The 16,016-nt window shown below is 49.0% G+C and overlaps 6 protein-coding genes across 6 annotated transcripts; 3 read left to right on the forward strand and 3 right to left on the reverse strand.

The window, feature by feature from the left end:
• Positions 1-605: 605 nt before the first annotated feature.
• On the forward strand, positions 606-2,342 carry BKA55DRAFT_593961 (major facilitator superfamily domain-containing protein; the record flags this gene model as incomplete). Its single annotated transcript, XM_046195614.1, has 4 exons — positions 606-710; positions 759-1,040; positions 1,092-1,427; positions 1,476-2,342. The coding sequence occupies 4 exons, from the start codon at positions 606-608 to the stop codon at positions 2,340-2,342; spliced, it is 1,590 nt and encodes a 529-aa protein (XP_046048993.1).
• Positions 2,343-2,783: 441 nt separating this feature from the next.
• Positions 2,784-3,818, forward strand: BKA55DRAFT_689915 (tetrapyrrole biosynthesis, uroporphyrinogen III synthase; the record flags this gene model as incomplete). Its single annotated transcript, XM_046199415.1, has 2 exons — positions 2,784-3,093; positions 3,163-3,818. The coding sequence occupies 2 exons, from the start codon at positions 2,784-2,786 to the stop codon at positions 3,816-3,818; spliced, it is 966 nt and encodes a 321-aa protein (XP_046048994.1).
• A 162-nt stretch (positions 3,819-3,980) lies between these two features.
• On the reverse strand, positions 3,981-5,326 carry BKA55DRAFT_358697 (uncharacterized protein). Its single transcript, XM_046185838.1, has 2 exons — positions 4,651-5,326; positions 3,981-4,598 (listed from the first exon to the last, which is right to left on the reverse strand). Exons 1-2 carry the CDS (start codon positions 5,167-5,169, stop codon positions 4,143-4,145), a joined length of 975 nt encoding a protein of 324 aa, XP_046048995.1. The 5' UTR covers positions 5,170-5,326; the 3' UTR covers positions 3,981-4,142.
• A 955-nt stretch (positions 5,327-6,281) lies between these two features.
• Positions 6,282-8,052, reverse strand: BKA55DRAFT_358713 (mitogen activated protein kinase). Its single transcript, XM_046185839.1, has 4 exons — positions 7,515-8,052; positions 7,264-7,459; positions 6,826-7,207; positions 6,282-6,765 (listed from the first exon to the last, which is right to left on the reverse strand). The coding sequence occupies exons 1-4, from the start codon at positions 7,625-7,627 to the stop codon at positions 6,389-6,391; spliced, it is 1,068 nt and encodes a 355-aa protein (XP_046048996.1). The 5' UTR covers positions 7,628-8,052; the 3' UTR covers positions 6,282-6,388.
• Positions 8,053-9,799: 1,747 nt separating this feature from the next.
• Positions 9,800-13,600, reverse strand: BKA55DRAFT_567576 (uncharacterized protein). The gene is made up of 3 exons (XM_046192752.1): positions 12,518-13,600; positions 10,246-12,459; positions 9,800-10,190 (listed from the first exon to the last, which is right to left on the reverse strand). Exons 1-3 carry the CDS (start codon positions 13,130-13,132, stop codon positions 10,179-10,181), a joined length of 2,841 nt encoding a protein of 946 aa, XP_046048997.1. The 5' UTR covers positions 13,133-13,600; the 3' UTR covers positions 9,800-10,178.
• A 1,020-nt stretch (positions 13,601-14,620) lies between these two features.
• BKA55DRAFT_539257 (uncharacterized protein) lies at positions 14,621-15,289 on the forward strand (the record flags this gene model as incomplete). The annotated part of the gene is made up of 3 exons (XM_046190112.1): positions 14,621-14,714; positions 14,773-14,963; positions 15,062-15,289. The coding sequence occupies 3 exons, from the start codon at positions 14,621-14,623 to the stop codon at positions 15,287-15,289; spliced, it is 513 nt and encodes a 170-aa protein (XP_046048998.1).
• Between the last annotated feature and the right edge of the window lie 727 nt (positions 15,290-16,016).

Raw genomic sequence — 16,016 nt, forward strand, 5'->3', positions numbered from 1 at the left:
TCATGATCCTAAGAGCCACACGTGATTCAACACCGATGATGCCCAACAGAAGAGAACACAATAAGATAGATTATATAGCTTGTCAAATATGCTGTTTGAGGTTCGGTTTAATATGCATCGTGAGAACCTCAAGTCAATCAGGAAATATGTCCTTGAGTGATGGTCTCTAATCTTGTTGAATAAACAATAATCATCAATTTCATATCGAGTAAGACGGATAAACGGAATGGAAACAATTAACTAAAGCTACTCAGCCTCTCATCTTTAGTTTCAAGCAGTAATAGCGGACAAACGAAGGATTTCCGGACATTGATCCTTCGTGGAGGGTCACCCAGCGGACGGTCGGACGGTCATGGTGTAAGCTCATTGGCCAATTATGACTGTCCGAAATACCATCTCTCGACGGACATTCTTTATGGATATCATGGCGGACATTTTGTGATATACCGATAATTATATATAACACCAAGAGAATTCGATGGTTCTATTATTTTCAAATCAAGAATATCTTACACAACAATCACATTCTACAACTATTCAGTGACTTGCTCAACAAACCTCAACGCCCCTTCTATTCAGGCTACACTTCTTTTATACCTATCACAATGATCTCCTCAGACAATGCCCTGGCCAATGTGGTCTACCCAAAAGGCATGAAGTTTGCCATATTGATGGTTTCACTCTATATCAGCATGTTCCTGGTCGCCTTGGTATGTCCTTTAAACACTTGATACTATCACACAACTAACTGTCTTCAGGACAAACTCATCATATCAACTGCTATTCCCGCTATCACGAACGACTTCCATGCCGCGAGTGACATTGGTTGGTATGGTACAGCTTACCTTCTTACCAACTGTGCCTTCTTGCTAGTATTTGGCAAACTATACACCATCTTGGATATCAAGACCACTTTTATGACTGCCATGGTACTCTTTGAGATTGGCTCAGCTGTTTGTGGTGCTGCCCCGAGCTCGATTGCTTTCATCATTGGAAGAGCTATCGCAGGCCTCGGCGCTGGAGGCACTCAATCTGGTATCGTGAGCTATTCTCCATTTAACCCCCAAACACCCTTACTTACACCGTTACAGCTCGTCATCATTGTCTACGCTGTCCCTCTTGAAAAGCGACCTCAGTACCAAGGTCTCTTCGGTGCAATCTTTGGAATTGCTTCTGCTGTTGGTCCTGTCATTGGAGGTGTCTTCACAACTCACGTCACTTGGAGATGGTGCTTCTACATCAACCTTCCCCTTGGCGCTGTTGTCTTGGCCTTTGTCTTCCTGTTTCTCCAAATTCCTCGTCAATCGACCGAGAAGACCGGTCTCATGTACAAGCTCCAGCAGCTCAATCTGCTTGGACTGATTGCTCTTATTCCTGGCGTCATATGCCTCTGCCTGGCTCTCCAATGGGGTGGCTTCGAGTATCGTGTAATTGTTTGTCCCCTGTGCTACTTCGACTCAACTAACATCATTTAGTGGAACAATGGTCACATCATTGCTTTGCTCGTGGTCGCTTTCACTCTCCTCATCGCCTTCGTCATCATCCAGATCTGGAAGCCCGAACAAGCAACTGTCCCTCCTCACATCTTCGCCAAGCGCAGCATTTGCGGTGGCTTTTGGGTGAGCTTCTGTATTGGTGCCCACCAGACACTGTTGATTTACTTCCTTCCTGTCTGGTTCCAGGTCATCAATGGAGATTCTGCCATGGACAGTGGTATTCACCTGCTGGCCATGGTGCTTGCTCTCGTTGTTGGATCCATCATCAGTGGTGTTCTCACTTCTCGCATTGGATATTACATGCCATTCCTGATTGCCGGAATATGCATCTCTTCCATGGGTGCCGGCCTTTTTACTATTCTTGGCACAAATGCTTCAGAAGGCCAATGGATTGGTTATCAAATCGTATATGGCTTTGGTCTCGGTGCCTGTTCCCAAGCTCCCAACATGGCTGCCCAGACTGTACTCCCACGTAACCAGGTATCGATTGGTGCTTCACTCATCATCTTTGCCCAAACACTCTCTGGTGCCATTTTCGTTTCTGTTGGCACCAACGTTCTCGATGGCGAATTGGCCAAGCGTTTGTCGGCCTTCGCAAGCGTCACTCCTAAGCAGATCGAGTCTGCTGGTTTGACAGGTCTTCTCAAGACTATCCCCGAGAAGTTCCACAAGGAGACACTGAGTGCCTACAACGATTCGCTACATGTTTGCTTCCGCGTTGCACTCGTCATGGCTTGTCTGGCTATCTTAGGTGCGATGGCTATGGAGTGGGCGAGCGTGAAGAAGGAAGTAGTTGAGACAACAAAGGAGAGTGACAATGAGGCAGAGGAGAAGTCGGTTGTTTGATTGCTTGCTTGTACCTACGGAAGGCGTTGGAGTTGCTGTTGATAGATGGTTGTTTCTGCATTTAATACCCCGCTCGATAATTAGATCTCATTCACAATCCGAAAACCCATCATATATATGTCTCATGATAACTGTCTTTTATTAAAAAGTCACCTTGACAAACCCCTTAAGATGTTCAGTGAGCCTAATGGAAGCTGGAGCTCTTCAACTGCCGTCCCTAACTTATCGATAAAGCTGTCGCCCACTTTTCCCATGAGCCCCTCACCTCCATCCCACCTTCCGAGTCTCCGAAAGTTGCTGATCTTCCCACCTCATGATCTCTACTTCAATCTCCCATTGATCACACCTCCACCATTCTTTCATCCTAAAAAAAAACGCCTTGATAGTATCGCCAACCGCATGAATTAATACATATAGGCATCAGACCAATCTCAACTCATCATGACAACTACCAATTCCACCGTGGAGCAAGCCTCCAAGATACCCGTTCTCCTACTCAAGACGAGATCGAGCCCTGGCGATTCATACGAAGACCTTTTCTCAGAATCTAATATTAGTGGAAGTGGCTTTGCGCCGCAGTTTGTACCTGTTCTGCTGCACCAATTTCACAATGATGGCATGAAAGAAGTCGCATCGCTACTTCGCGATCGCCGCATCGGAAACCAGGAACATCATGAATACGGCGGCTTGATCTTCACATCACAACGCGCAGTCGAAGCTTTTGTGAAACTTGTCGAAGATGGCAAAGCTGGTACGTCATAGCCATGGAGTATCTATCTCTCTAGAATCATCTCAGCTAACACAATCTCTCTTGCGACAGAGGACACTCCTAACCTCGAGGATAAAACCTCATGGCCTCATCTCCAGAACATCCCCGTCTACAGTGTCGGCCCCGCCACTACTCGCGCCCTCGCCGCCGTCCCCCAAGATCCTCCTCTCCAAGTCTTCGGCAGCCATACAGGCAACGGCGCAGCCCTGGCTCCTTATATCCTCGCCCACTACTACGAATGGTACCGCGACCAAGCTCGTGCGACTCTCCCGCCGATTCTCTTCCTCGTTGGAGAGACCCGCCGTGACATCATCCCCAAAACGCTACAGGACGGCGCGCTACCCGATACGGAGCGCATTCGTGTGACAGAGACGGTCGTCTATGGGACGGGCGTCATGGAGAGCTTTCCAGTTGATCTACGCAGGGTTCTCAGAGAAACGCGCAATGATCCTGTGCGATGGATTGTGGTATTCTCACCGACCGGATGTGATAGTATGCTTCGAGTCATGGGAATCCTGGATCCTGAAACCAATAAGGTGTATAAGGGCTACGAACGAGACGGCAAGACGTTTGTCGCGACTATCGGACCTACGACGAGAGATCACCTGCTATCATTTGGATTCGAGCCTGACGTGTGCGCCGAGTCACCGACGCCTCAAGGAGTACTGGAAGGGATCCAGGCGTTTATGGCCAAGAGACAGAGTTGAGAAAGGGAGCAATAAACAGTTGACCTTTTTGTAAGACTAATTGCGGAATATTGAGAGGGCCACCAATGGTGTAAAGAGTTGGGAGTATCAGCTCCGGGTATCATTGATTTTTACTGACCCTGCCTTGAATATTGATCGCTGTCGTCCTCCTTGTTATATACCCAGAAACTTTGTCTAAATAAAGATCGCTCTGCCTTCACAGCACATAGATTTTCCTTCTGTCCGTAGATCATCGATTTAATGAGAGACCGATCCGCCTGCGAATACCATATCATAACACCGAGCGCCATGCAAACATGTGAGAACCAAAGCAAAACATCGTCATCATACGCCCATAACCCAGAGTTCGACTCCGATGACTCCAAATTTGGTCCCCTCGTCACTCAGAGGCTCGTTACCAAAGGTCTCGCACCTTGAGCTATGCCCGTTTTCAAGGCCATTATCTAACCATAGCCCATAGTGCCCACCGCCTGATCCAACACTTAGAAAGCCGGTCTCGCAGTTGATGCAGAAGTCATTTAGACCACTGTATGGGAATGCTTTGAACCTGACAGCTTCGCTAGGTGTAGGCGACGGCGCGCGAGAATGTGTAGGGGTGTTGCTCTCTGACGAAGGCGGTGGCGGGGCGAGCGTTGTAATTCGAGAGTTCAGGTTAGTTGTATCGGCTGATGGAGGTGGTGGGAGGGGCGTGATAGTCGAGGCTCGCCAGAGGAAACATTCGCCGTTGCCAAAGTACGAGTGCGCAGGATGCGGGTATTCGGATAGGTATGCGCCAAAGATCTAATCATGTTAGTTAACAGCACAACGTCATATGGGCTCACTCGATACGCACCCCTCCTTCAAGATCTTTGACGACCAGGACAAAACCAGCCCGTTTGCCCTCGTATTGTCGACAGCGCTGATACAGAGTCGTCAAACTCGCGCCGTCCTGCTCAAGGCTGTAGACCAGATGCCAGTCGTCCACGATGCGTAGGCGCTCAGGAACCATGGTGCGAATCTCCTCCGCGACAGCGCCTGTCAGCAACTTAGCCGACGCGGGCGTGCCCTGACGATAACCATGCAGAACAAGAGGATCCAGAGGTGGAGGACGAAGAGGACTCGCGGTACGCCGCACGGGTGTGAAGACACCGTTTATACCGTCTTTTGTGCCATTGCCGTTGTGGTACTTGTAATCGTCTTCATAGGCGGTGTCGGCCTGACTAGGGAACGAACCCTCACTAGAGAAGCGACGGATGAGGCCGGTCCACATGTTGGTGATGTAGGACGCAGAGGCGCGATTAGGATTGTTGGGCGTACCGGCGCCAGATGATTCGGGAGTTTCGGGGGATTCGTTGCGGTCAGAAGAGCTCATGACGTGTAAACACAGAATCGAGTGATAGCGATGCTAAAATCAGGAAGCGCAAGAAGTCATAGATACGGGATTTGAAGCATTGGTGATCAGGAAGTTGAATAGGAATACTAGTGTTGCTGAAAGGGAGATGGGCCGTTGATATGTAGTGTTGAGATCTGAGACATTGAAGGGAATGAATAAGTTCTGCCGCTGTTATGGTAAGGTAGTGGAGGGCAGCTGTTGGAGATAGAGGGCATGAGATTGGGGGAGCTAGTGGAGCTAGATATAGTGGGGTCAACGCCTAGAACAAGACTTAAAGAACCTGATCTTGACAATCAATGCACTAACATTAATAAGTTCCAACTCACTTCCATCGCTTGAAAATGGACAGGATGTATTTCAGGCAGCAATTGCCACCTTTTCTGTTGGATACTCAACAGCTTACAACGAATTGCGTGGTGATTCATAAGCCTCTGGTCTCTTTTAGGTACTGGCCACATGTATGTATGTACGTGCACGTTGGCAAACTTCATGATCGTCATCAACACCAGAGCCTCAAGGACCAAAACGCTAGCTCGATATGGCCAATGGCCTATCACGGCTGAAATGCTGGCTCGGTCTAGACCTTTTGCTCTGTTGTCTTGTCACTCGGACTCTCTGATAGTCACGTTCCTGAAGGTAACTTGGCCGATGAGGATTGGGCGAAACAAAACTCATGATACTACTTGACGTCTCTATTTGATTAGTCTCTCAACGAGTATAGTTCCTGACATCCATAGAAAAACCCCAAAGTCCTAAGTTGGCTACTAACTCTGTTTCACTAATGATCACCTGCGCATGCTCAACACGTATCATCATGAATTTTTTTCTTGGGATATAACAACTAAAAAAAAGAAATGGCTGCAATGTGCACTTCATCAAATCATCTTCAAGTCCCATGTTTGCCTGTCTCAGACTCAGACTCTGATCCTGACTCTGGCCCATGTCTTTGATCCTGTTTCCATACATTTGACCATCTTTCAACATCAAGTTTGCCCTAAAAGACACATGCCATGTGCATGCTATGCAGAATAAACTAGCAGGTTGTGCTGTGGTCTATCTATCTTCTCCAAACTCTGCCACTTATCTTCCTCTCAAATATCACAACTATGAGCACGCCTGCTAGCAACAGATAACCCGTCAGAGGTGTCTCGGATCGCAGATCCGAGATGCCTCGCCGACCTTCGTTATCATACCACATTTACCTCATAATCTCCTGGTAGATCAACTGCTTCAGCTGCTCCTTGCTCAGGTTGTCTTTGTGCTTGTCAAAGTCAAAGAACTCCTCGGGGATCGGGGGCGCTGTTGGCTCGTCCTCGGGATCGTGGTAAGGCTCAAGGTATGGGTGCTTCAGAGCCTCCTCCACGGTAATGCGCTTAACAGGGTTGAATGCGAGGAGCTTCTCGAGCAGGTCGAGGGCCAGGTCCGAAGTCTTGGGGAATAGAGTTCGGAAGGGAACCTTCTTCTTGAAGGGGAGCGATCGAATGTATTCTCGAGCGCGGCGCGACTTGATTCCGTAGTAGTCTTCCATAGTGGGTGTGCCCAGCACATCCAGAATGAGTGTCAACTGGTGGTGGTCTAGCGGTCAAATGGTCAGCAAAGAGCTCTATCGTCTCAAGCATTTCAACAATCACTTACAGTCCTTGCCAGGGAAAAGAGGCTTGCCGCTGAGCATCTCGGCGAGAATGCAGCCAACCGACCACACGTCAATAGCCTTGGTGTACTCCTTGAAAGTCAACATGATCTCGGGCGCGCGGTACCATCGAGTCGCGACGTATTCAGTCATGAAACCGGAGTTGTCCTCCTGGGAAGCAGCGGATCGCGCAAGACCAAAATCGCAGACCTTGAGATCACAGTTGGCGTTAAGGAGGAGGTTGGAGGGCTTCAAGTCTCGGTGCAGCACGTTGGCAGAGTGCATGGCCTTGAGGGCGCGGAGGGTCTGGTAGATGAAGTACTGGCAGTGGTCGTCAGAAAGGTCCTGGGTGCGGATGACTCGGTGCATATCCGTCTCCATCAGCTCCTGTATCGCTCGTTAGTCTGCTGTTGCTATTGCGACTGAGCGCTGGTGGTACAAACCTGGATCAAGTAGACTTCGTTAAATGACTCGTAATTTCGGGGCTTCTGAATGTCGAGAATGGAGATGATGTTCTCGTGGTTGAAGTATCGCAACAGCTTCATCTCTCGCAGGGTTCTTAGACAGAACATGGAGTGATCGAAAGGAGTGATCTTCTTGATGGCGACCTTTTGGCCGGAAGGCTTGTGAATGGCAGAGCTTGAGGAGTGTTAGATAATAAACTGAGTATCGCACGAGACACAAGAAAACATACCAGACAACACCGTAGGCGCCCTCGCCAACAACATCCTGAATATCATACTGCTCGCTCACGTTGAACGAGATCTTGCGGGACCCCGCAGCGTTAGGGGGGTTCGATCGAGACATGGTCGCGGTGAAAAGGAGGGGGGAAAGTTGAAGAGGATTAGAGCGACCGAAAAGCTACGACTAATGCCGTTTGGAGAAGAATACGCAGTCGCTCGATCGGTCAGTCAGTCGAGGTGTTGTAGAAATAAGGTAGAGTCAAGTCAAGAGAAAGGGACCAGCCAAGCAAGACTAAGAAGACTCCTTTGTTGGTGGTAATGGAGGGACCTGGACCAGCTGGACAGGCTTGAACTGGGCTGGGCTGGGCTGGACTGGACTGGCTGATTAAGGATGATTTGAGGGGTTAGGTATTGAGCTCCACTCAATACAATCGCAAGATTTGATTATCGACGAGACTCAACGGAACCGAATGAGATTTGCAATTGAAGATTTACAGCAACTGAGAAAAGAACCAAAGTTGAATAGTGTAAAATATTTAGTAGGAGAAAAAAGAAAAAGGGCTGACAGCGACGGGGAGTTATAGTAGCGATAAAGTAGTAAGTAGCTAGAGATGGAACAGAAGAGCTCCACGTCCGCTCGGGCCGTGCTGATGCTGGTTCAAATAGCCCAGTTCGCAAGTTGCGAGCGCGGGGCAGAAGAGGGTCTTGCACTGCTGTAAAGACCCGTACAGAGGCTAGCGCGCCGTGGCAGAGGCCCAGGTTTCAGTTCGGTTCGCCGTGGTCAACGGTGAGTATAGGTAAGAATAGGTAAGGATATTGCTTAGGGGAGACAGTCTTCCCAATCTAGCAGTTGAATTGGTCTGTGAGTAGAGAGAGATGCAGTATTGCCTCTGGCTGGGTCTGGATCTGACACAAAAAGAATGGAGGAGAACTTTTAAGACAAGACAGGTTGGCTAAGATGTGAAACAAGCACGATGAGTCAAGACAAGATGGACGGAACAGAAGGGCAGTTAACTAATATCACTAGTTCAGTCAATCATTTCTTTCGTCATCTGATTCTTTGTCCTGTTGGGCTGATGACTCTGAAATGTGATAAAGCCAAAGCTGGGCGGCTAAGAACCAACAACTACTTGCTCAAGCTGGTGGAGGTGTCACCTCAGCCTGATAAATGGACATCCAGTGACTTGTCTTCAATGCAAAGAAAGGATCAAAACACGACAGAGTGTCCTTTGAGTTTACCTACGTAGGCAGATCTCTTCAAGGAATGCGTGATCGCAAGACGAAACGAAACCCTTGAAGAATAAACCAAGGTTCATGGTTCATGGACAGGTCCAGAACATCTGTAATGATCGCCAGGAGGGGCATTAAGAACGCCAACATTGCCAAAAAGCTGTTGAATAAACAATAGAGCAGTTGAACCTGGAACAACTAAACACAAAATAATAGAATGAGAGAGCAGCTATCGATCATCTCGGATATTGCAGTACAAGACTCCTTGGATATAGTGGATGACCCTGGATTAACAAGCTTAACTTAAGGGTGATAACGATTGAAGGAAGACAAAGTGGGGGGAGTGCTCTGATTGACTTTGACCATGGAACGGGCGGGACGGACAGCTTCCCGCCAGGTACCTGATTGTACTTGACTGTCAGAGACGTAACAGAGAAGTTCAATGTATTCGTCTGTAACAGACCTAAAGGAAACGAACACACTGTAGCATCACCCTCTGAGACAAAACGTTACAGAACCTCCCAATGATATGACGCTAGCGATTCAAAATACTGGGCGTTTAGCATCTGACAGCCCCGAAACATGGAGAATGCTACTCTGAGGTGCCCTCTCTCGTCTGCTTCAGTGGACCACATCAACCCCTGTTCTACAAAGATTCCTCTATGCGTTTCACCAACCTAATGCCATGCCGCTTCACATGTTATTGTCTCTAATTCTTCCTCAACAGCATGACCTGAACTGAACTGAAGCACTGCGTCTCTGTGTTCTTAAAATAACCTCCCCAGCGCCTAATTCTACCGATCATTGGCTACCTCGCTCAATAGGCGCGTGCGTTTCACACCCACCGACACGGCGGCGTTTCATCATTGGATAGTAAGGTCCTTGTATCTCATGTACCAACTCAACTCAACTTTACAGGGGAACATCGCGTCTGCGTCTGCGTCTGGTGCCTGTATCAGATTTCATGTGGACCAACCCCTCGGTCATGGATTCATCCAAGGAATCGGGTCTTCTTTCCGTTTGGTTTCTTGACCTGACTGTCTGTTGAAGGAATGAATGCATTTCTAAAAATATCATGCATTACTATGCATGCCAGTTAATGGTCCTTGGTTGGCTGTATCATAGCTATCTTGACCCTGGTTGTACTGTTTAATGCTATCATCACGGGCCCCTCTGTAGAACACCATCATGATCATGATGGCAATACGTAGTCTCAACATCACCTCACCCCATCACGTTGGGTAATCTTCACAATTGCTCACAAAACAATTCATTCACTCTAATTGACCCCGTTCGTCCTCGCATCCCTGTTACCAAAAACAGCCGACTGCTTCTCCAGGACCTCGACTCCAGTCATTGAACCCTCCTCATCCCGATCCCAATATTACAAGGACAGATCCGACCTATTCCTCCGTCTACAAACGCTCAACTTTTATCGAGCTACTCTACTGAACAACCTTGATACAAAAGTTAGTTTATCATCTCAGCCAATGTTGTCGTCGATCAACTCACCTTTTCTCTCAACATGCCTAGCCATTGAGCTGCGCTTACACCCTGGTCGGCTCGGTCCTCCACGAGTAGCGTCTGCGCCCAGAGCTTCAGGCTAGGTTCTCCGTCTTCTCGCACGATATACAGGTGGGGCAATGTAATGCTGCCAACCCCTAGTGACTTGTGGTCCCGGCTCTTCTGAACAATGGCTCGCACGCGTTCGTTGAAGTCTCCCTCAAGCTCGGGTACGCGACCCTTTCCGACCTGGATCTGGCCTCTGTCTTCCACTCCAAACACATCTTGCACCAACTGCGGTACGGCGTCACGGCCGACCCACAAGAACTGAGTTTGTCCATCATCGATGAGGTACAAGCCGTAGGGCACAAGCCTCTCTGAAGACAGGTTGAGCGCAGGAGGGAGCGCAATGTGGCCCGTCTCCTGGTCGGGAACTCCCGCGTTGTCGGGCATATCATGTAGTGAGTAAAGTCGGGGGTAAATGTAGCGCATCAAGAGGGGCACAGGAAGTGTTGACAGGAGGCAGAGCGCTGCAGATCTGATGTCGGAGGGGATTTGAGATGACTTGCGGAGACCAACGTTCTTGATCAGCCCCAGGAACAGGAGGGGAAGACCGCGGAGGTTGGCGGGGAATTGCAGACCACCACCCATGCTGCCTCCAGCCAGCTCCTTCTTGAATGTCTGCAAGAGCTCAGTAACCTTGCTCTGCAGAGCGTCGCGGGCCGCATCGAGGCCACTTGAAAGGGCTCGCTCCACGGCCTTGTGGCTGAAGTAAGTGGTAATAGCACACTGATCTGCTGAGGCGTACATATCGGACAGATTGGTCGTTGTAGGGAGGGCCAGAGTCATGACTCGGATGCGACGCTCGCCATTGCAGGTTGTGTGCAACACTGCCGCCTGGAGGCAGATGACGTTCTTGGTAAGATTCTCATCAATGGCCACCTCGACAACGTAACATTGATCACGGGGGAAGGCGGGGAAAGCGCAGAGATCGGAGCTTCGGTTGAAGAAGTTGCCGTAGAATGTGTTCATTCTTAAACCGCTTGTGGCTCGGACTCGAAGAACAGCTTCCAGACCAATTTCAGACGAAAGATAGTCGCTGAACTCGGAAGCAAACTTGAGGGCATCCTCAGGTCGCGAAGCATGCCAGCCTGGGTAGAACCAGGTCTGGCCACCAGTGTAGCGAGGGAGGTTGCTGAGCGAAGCGACATCTTGATACTGTGATGAGAAGAGGAACATATCGATAGAGACCTGGCTCTTTGAGCATTCGACGGCAAAGCTCTTGTAGAAACTATTGGCTGTTTGGAGCAGAGCACCCTCTTTGGATGTGCCAAGAAGCTTCTTATCCTCACGCATCTCAAGCTTGCCGACACCAACATTAGGCAGGGAAGCAGTCAAAACAACAATCTTGCCTCCAAGGGTGGAGATAAGCTTGTGAGCTGCACGCAGGGCTGATCCCATGCATGAACCGTTGCTCTGGTTGTTCTGGAACATGTCGGGAAGCTTCTGCAGGAACTTCTCCACGCTTTGTCGGCTCTCGTTAAGAGGGACCAGGAGCTCGTTAGGGATAGGCAGGAAAGGCTCATCGAGATCGCTGACGACCAGCATATTGGTCTCGCCATTCTCATCAGTATCCTTGGGGATCGAGAAGTAGTGCAGGCTAGAGTCCACGGCCAAGAAACCAAGGCGCGTGCGGCGATCAGCATTTGGTATCCTGTCAAGGCTGTCCAAAATGGTGCGGGCTGCGGTGGCCACGAGTCCGGTTGAAACAGCAGCGTAGCTGACATCGAAACAGAACAGGTAGATGAGGGGCTGGGGTGGGCGAACCATGTACTCCTGAGGAGCAACAAACTCAACAACAGCATGGTTCAGCTCGGGTCGCTGCCATCGGTCGACACTCTGCTGGGCAGCGGCATCCCAATCGAAAGCCTGAGGAACGTCGTTGGTCAGATTACACATATTACACCTCCATCGGTGTCCCTGGTCCAGGAAAGTAACATAAGGGTTGATGTATGTTCTACAACGTCGGCAACGCGAGATGACCTGATCCTGCACAACAGGTACGGGATCCTCATCGTCGTGGAGAGAACCGTAGGGCTGAATGACGAGAGCAAGGGGCAGCTTGGACTTCTTCAGGAGCGAGTGGGTGGTGGGAACAGCGTTGAGGGTTGATCGGAAATATCGCGGGGAGCAGTTGGCGTCGGGGGACGGAGTAACACTCGTCTAATAGACGAAGGTTAGCGATTTACAATGATACCATGCCTGAAAATGAACGACTCACGTTGGGAGGAAGAACAATCGGGGGCGGGGGGAGGTCAAGCTCCGAGACATTGAAGGGCTGGCTAAGGAGATCAGTTGGATAGAGCTGGTTCAGAACAGCAGGGCGAGGAGGCTGAGCGCCCTGAGGTTGTTGAGCCTGACCACCAATGTTCATGTTGCCGACGCCTTGAGTAATACCGCCAACTCCTGGCGCGGGCTGCTGAGCACCAGGTGTTGGGTATCCTTGATCGGGAGCTTGGTAACCATATTGGGGAGCCTGAGGAGCAGCGGGTTGCTGTGCGCCGTATCCCTGGGGATATTGGTATCCTTGAGGGGCAGCGGCTTGAGGTTCGGCCTGATAACCTCCATAACCTGGCTGAGCGGGAGGGGCACCGAATTGCTGAGGAGCTCCGCCTGTCTGAGCACCGGCGACGGCGTTGGCACCGGTACCGACCTCGAAAGCCTGAGCCGCATATCCTCGCTTCTTCTTCTTGTGGCCTTGATCGTGGGGCTGTTGCTGTTGGGCGGCGGCAGGGTCCTCGTAAGCTTGTTGAGGCTGTTGTTCTTGGGCAGCATATTGATCGTATTGCTGGGCTGGATAGCCGCCGAAGCCATCGCCAGGAGGGGGCATCGACATGGTTGAAGTGTGAAGGGAGCAGTGTCGCACCCGAGGTTGAGGTAAGGTATATATGTATGTGTAAACGGTGTCGGTCAATCGGTCGAGAAACGGTTCAAGAGGCGCTGCAGAGGAGCAGACGTTTTAGCAATTGACAAAAATGGGAGAGTAAAAGGCGACTCCCGATCCGAAGCTCCCAGTCGACGAAATCTTGATGTTGGACTGGGATGGAGGAGGATAAATGGGGGTGGGTGTTTGGTGGTTGATGAGCTCAGAGCTGTTAGGTAGTGTAGCCTGTGTCTGTCTGCATGTCTGGCCTCTTCGCATTGGTCACCGCCACAGCGACATAGCCAAGAATCCTGTAGTGCGAAAGGAGGGGCTATCTTATGGTTGCCTGAGCCACGCTATCAGATGCCAGAGATGGGGAGAAGAGGACAACGATATCACTAGGTAACCTCACGTGTCGATATGAGTCAATACAGAAGAGAAATTCAGTGATTTTTTTTATTTAAATGTGTCCATACTCATCGATATCACAAGCAAGCTTAGAGCTTGAAGCTACTGTGGCGTCAAAGCTTCGAGCTCTGATAGTAGTGCACAGCCACACCCACTGCACCAGTATAATTCAAGAACTGTGGCTGTCTATGATAATGTTTCTTCAGTAGAGATAATATTCCTGCGTCTCTAACTACATGCGTGTTTCGTATCATACAGGTTGGAACTGGTTTGTGTTGTTGTCGATATGCATATTGATAGCCTTCAACTTGTCGCCCTATGGTACGTAAGTTTTGTAAATGGTGGTAGACGTTGCGTTGTCGATAGTGGATTGATAATGATATGCTGTAGGCTTATATGACTTAACAGAAGCTCGTCATTAGTTAGTTTTGATATATTTATTTATTTTTAAAAGAAAAAAAAGTTATGTTGACTCTCGTTTCTAATTTAAATCTCAATCGCCGACGTCTGTTACCCCGGAGACTCTGTCTCAGGCCAAATGAATACACAAAGCGCGCGCCGCCCAAAGAGCAGTCCGAAGATTACTCCTGAAGTCCTGGTGATTCTCGTAACCCTGGACGTCCATGATCTCTTGGGTCACTCTAGGTGAAAACTTAGTGGTGACCTATACGAAGCAAGTCATACACATCTGGGCAACATTAAGATACCTAAACCAAGAGAATCTTGTAGCTAGAAATGCCCCTAGGGAAATATCTGAACAGAGGGAGATGTTATTTAATTCTCTTAATCCACATGCTATCATGTGGTGCGTTTGACCATGTTTCATTGTAACTCCTTACTGTGGTGTAAGTGGTCAACTTCACCAAGAAACAGCATACAATCATATATTTAGATAGAACTGATGATGGATGGGCCAATATTTGAAAGACTACTTATCCACGTTATTTACATGATGTTAAGCTGTATGGGTAGGACAATAGTTGACATTCCTTTCTCACATGGTGCCTATTTCTCGCTAAGGCAGCCCAACTGGCGAGAGTTGGCCACAACACAATGTATGTCCTTCATCTATATCTTTTATCAAGCCCTAGGGTGCCGACATATCCGTCTCCCCTCGCTGTCATCGAGAAGCTAGTCACGGGCGTCTGTATGTCATACAGAGCTGTAAATATAATCACTCCACAGAATGTTGCACAGATGAACAGCGTTACAGTTTGTTCTTGAACTTCTGTGGCAACGGCTCTCTGGCTCGTCTACGGGATACCATAGGCTCATCAGATTACGAAGATGTTTGGCAGGTCAAGGAAGCACAGGAAGTGATATCTATGTGCTTCGTACAATGGCAAGTGGCCAGAATGACTACAAGAAGCAACGGCTAGGCCAAACAGGAGGCAATGTATGCCTACAGCGTAACAAGAGCTTACATGTATTCTTTCGAATCTGATGGGTGAGGAGCTTGGTGATCAATGTGCAAAGTTCACATGCTTTCCTTAGACTTGGGATGTTGTCCTGCGAAGGCTTGGTCTTGACCGCATCCATGTTAGCTCACGGGGTTTCAATGACTCTTCACCATATGAACTCGATACAATTCAATACGCTCTCTCTATAACGATCAATGGCACACACTTCTCACGCGCACAGTCATTCGAAGTGTCAGACAAAAACATCATGATTGCTTCTTCAAGCCTCACACAAACCCCCTACATCACCACACCAACATAGACTGTTCTCGATTCACCACAGGGAGAAATAAGTCAGCCGCCACAAAAGCTTGACTCCCTCAGGTTGTTAACAATTAAGGTATGACAGATGAGTCTAGGCAATCAATGAGTGTTCGTAAGGCAAAACATTACCCAATCCTTTTTTTTTCTTCCGTGGTTTATTTTTGCACTTCATCTCATCTTTTGCACTGCCACTGCATGGATCGCATGGACGGCAGCGGCCCGGGATAGCTTCTTGGCATTTTCAGGTATAGGAACATGTTCAAGAGTACCATATTGCACTTATTCAGAGCAGTTTGAAATGGAGAAGCACTTGTATTCGTCTCACAGACTGCGGTCACTCGTTACAGCAAGGCATCAAGTTTTTCGATACATCGTTCCCCTCCATGTCCCAGTAGCATTCCCACTAACATCAGCCAAAGTTACAGGAGGGTAGCCCCTCAGACAAGACCTGGACCCTGTTTTTCGATGCAGAACAATCCAATTGGCGATCCACATACATACCTAAGTTCCATTAACGGGTTTTCGCGAATAGTTCGAGGGCGAGCTAGTCCAGGTACTTTACTTTACTCACATGCATCCCTAAAGTGGTACTCTATCCCCCATCCTTCAGCTCTTGGTCCCCTCAATTCTTTGCGCAACCCCCTTTCGGCTGCCTCTCTCTTTCTCCCTCTAACTTCTCTCCCTCTAACTTCTCTATTCTTCTTTACACCTTCAACTGCGTTGAT

Source organism: Fusarium redolens, assembly GCF_020744475.1.
Source record: "Fusarium redolens strain MPI-CAGE-AT-0023 chromosome Unknown BKA55scaffold_8, whole genome shotgun sequence".
NCBI lineage: Eukaryota > Fungi > Ascomycota > Sordariomycetes > Hypocreales > Nectriaceae > Fusarium > Fusarium redolens.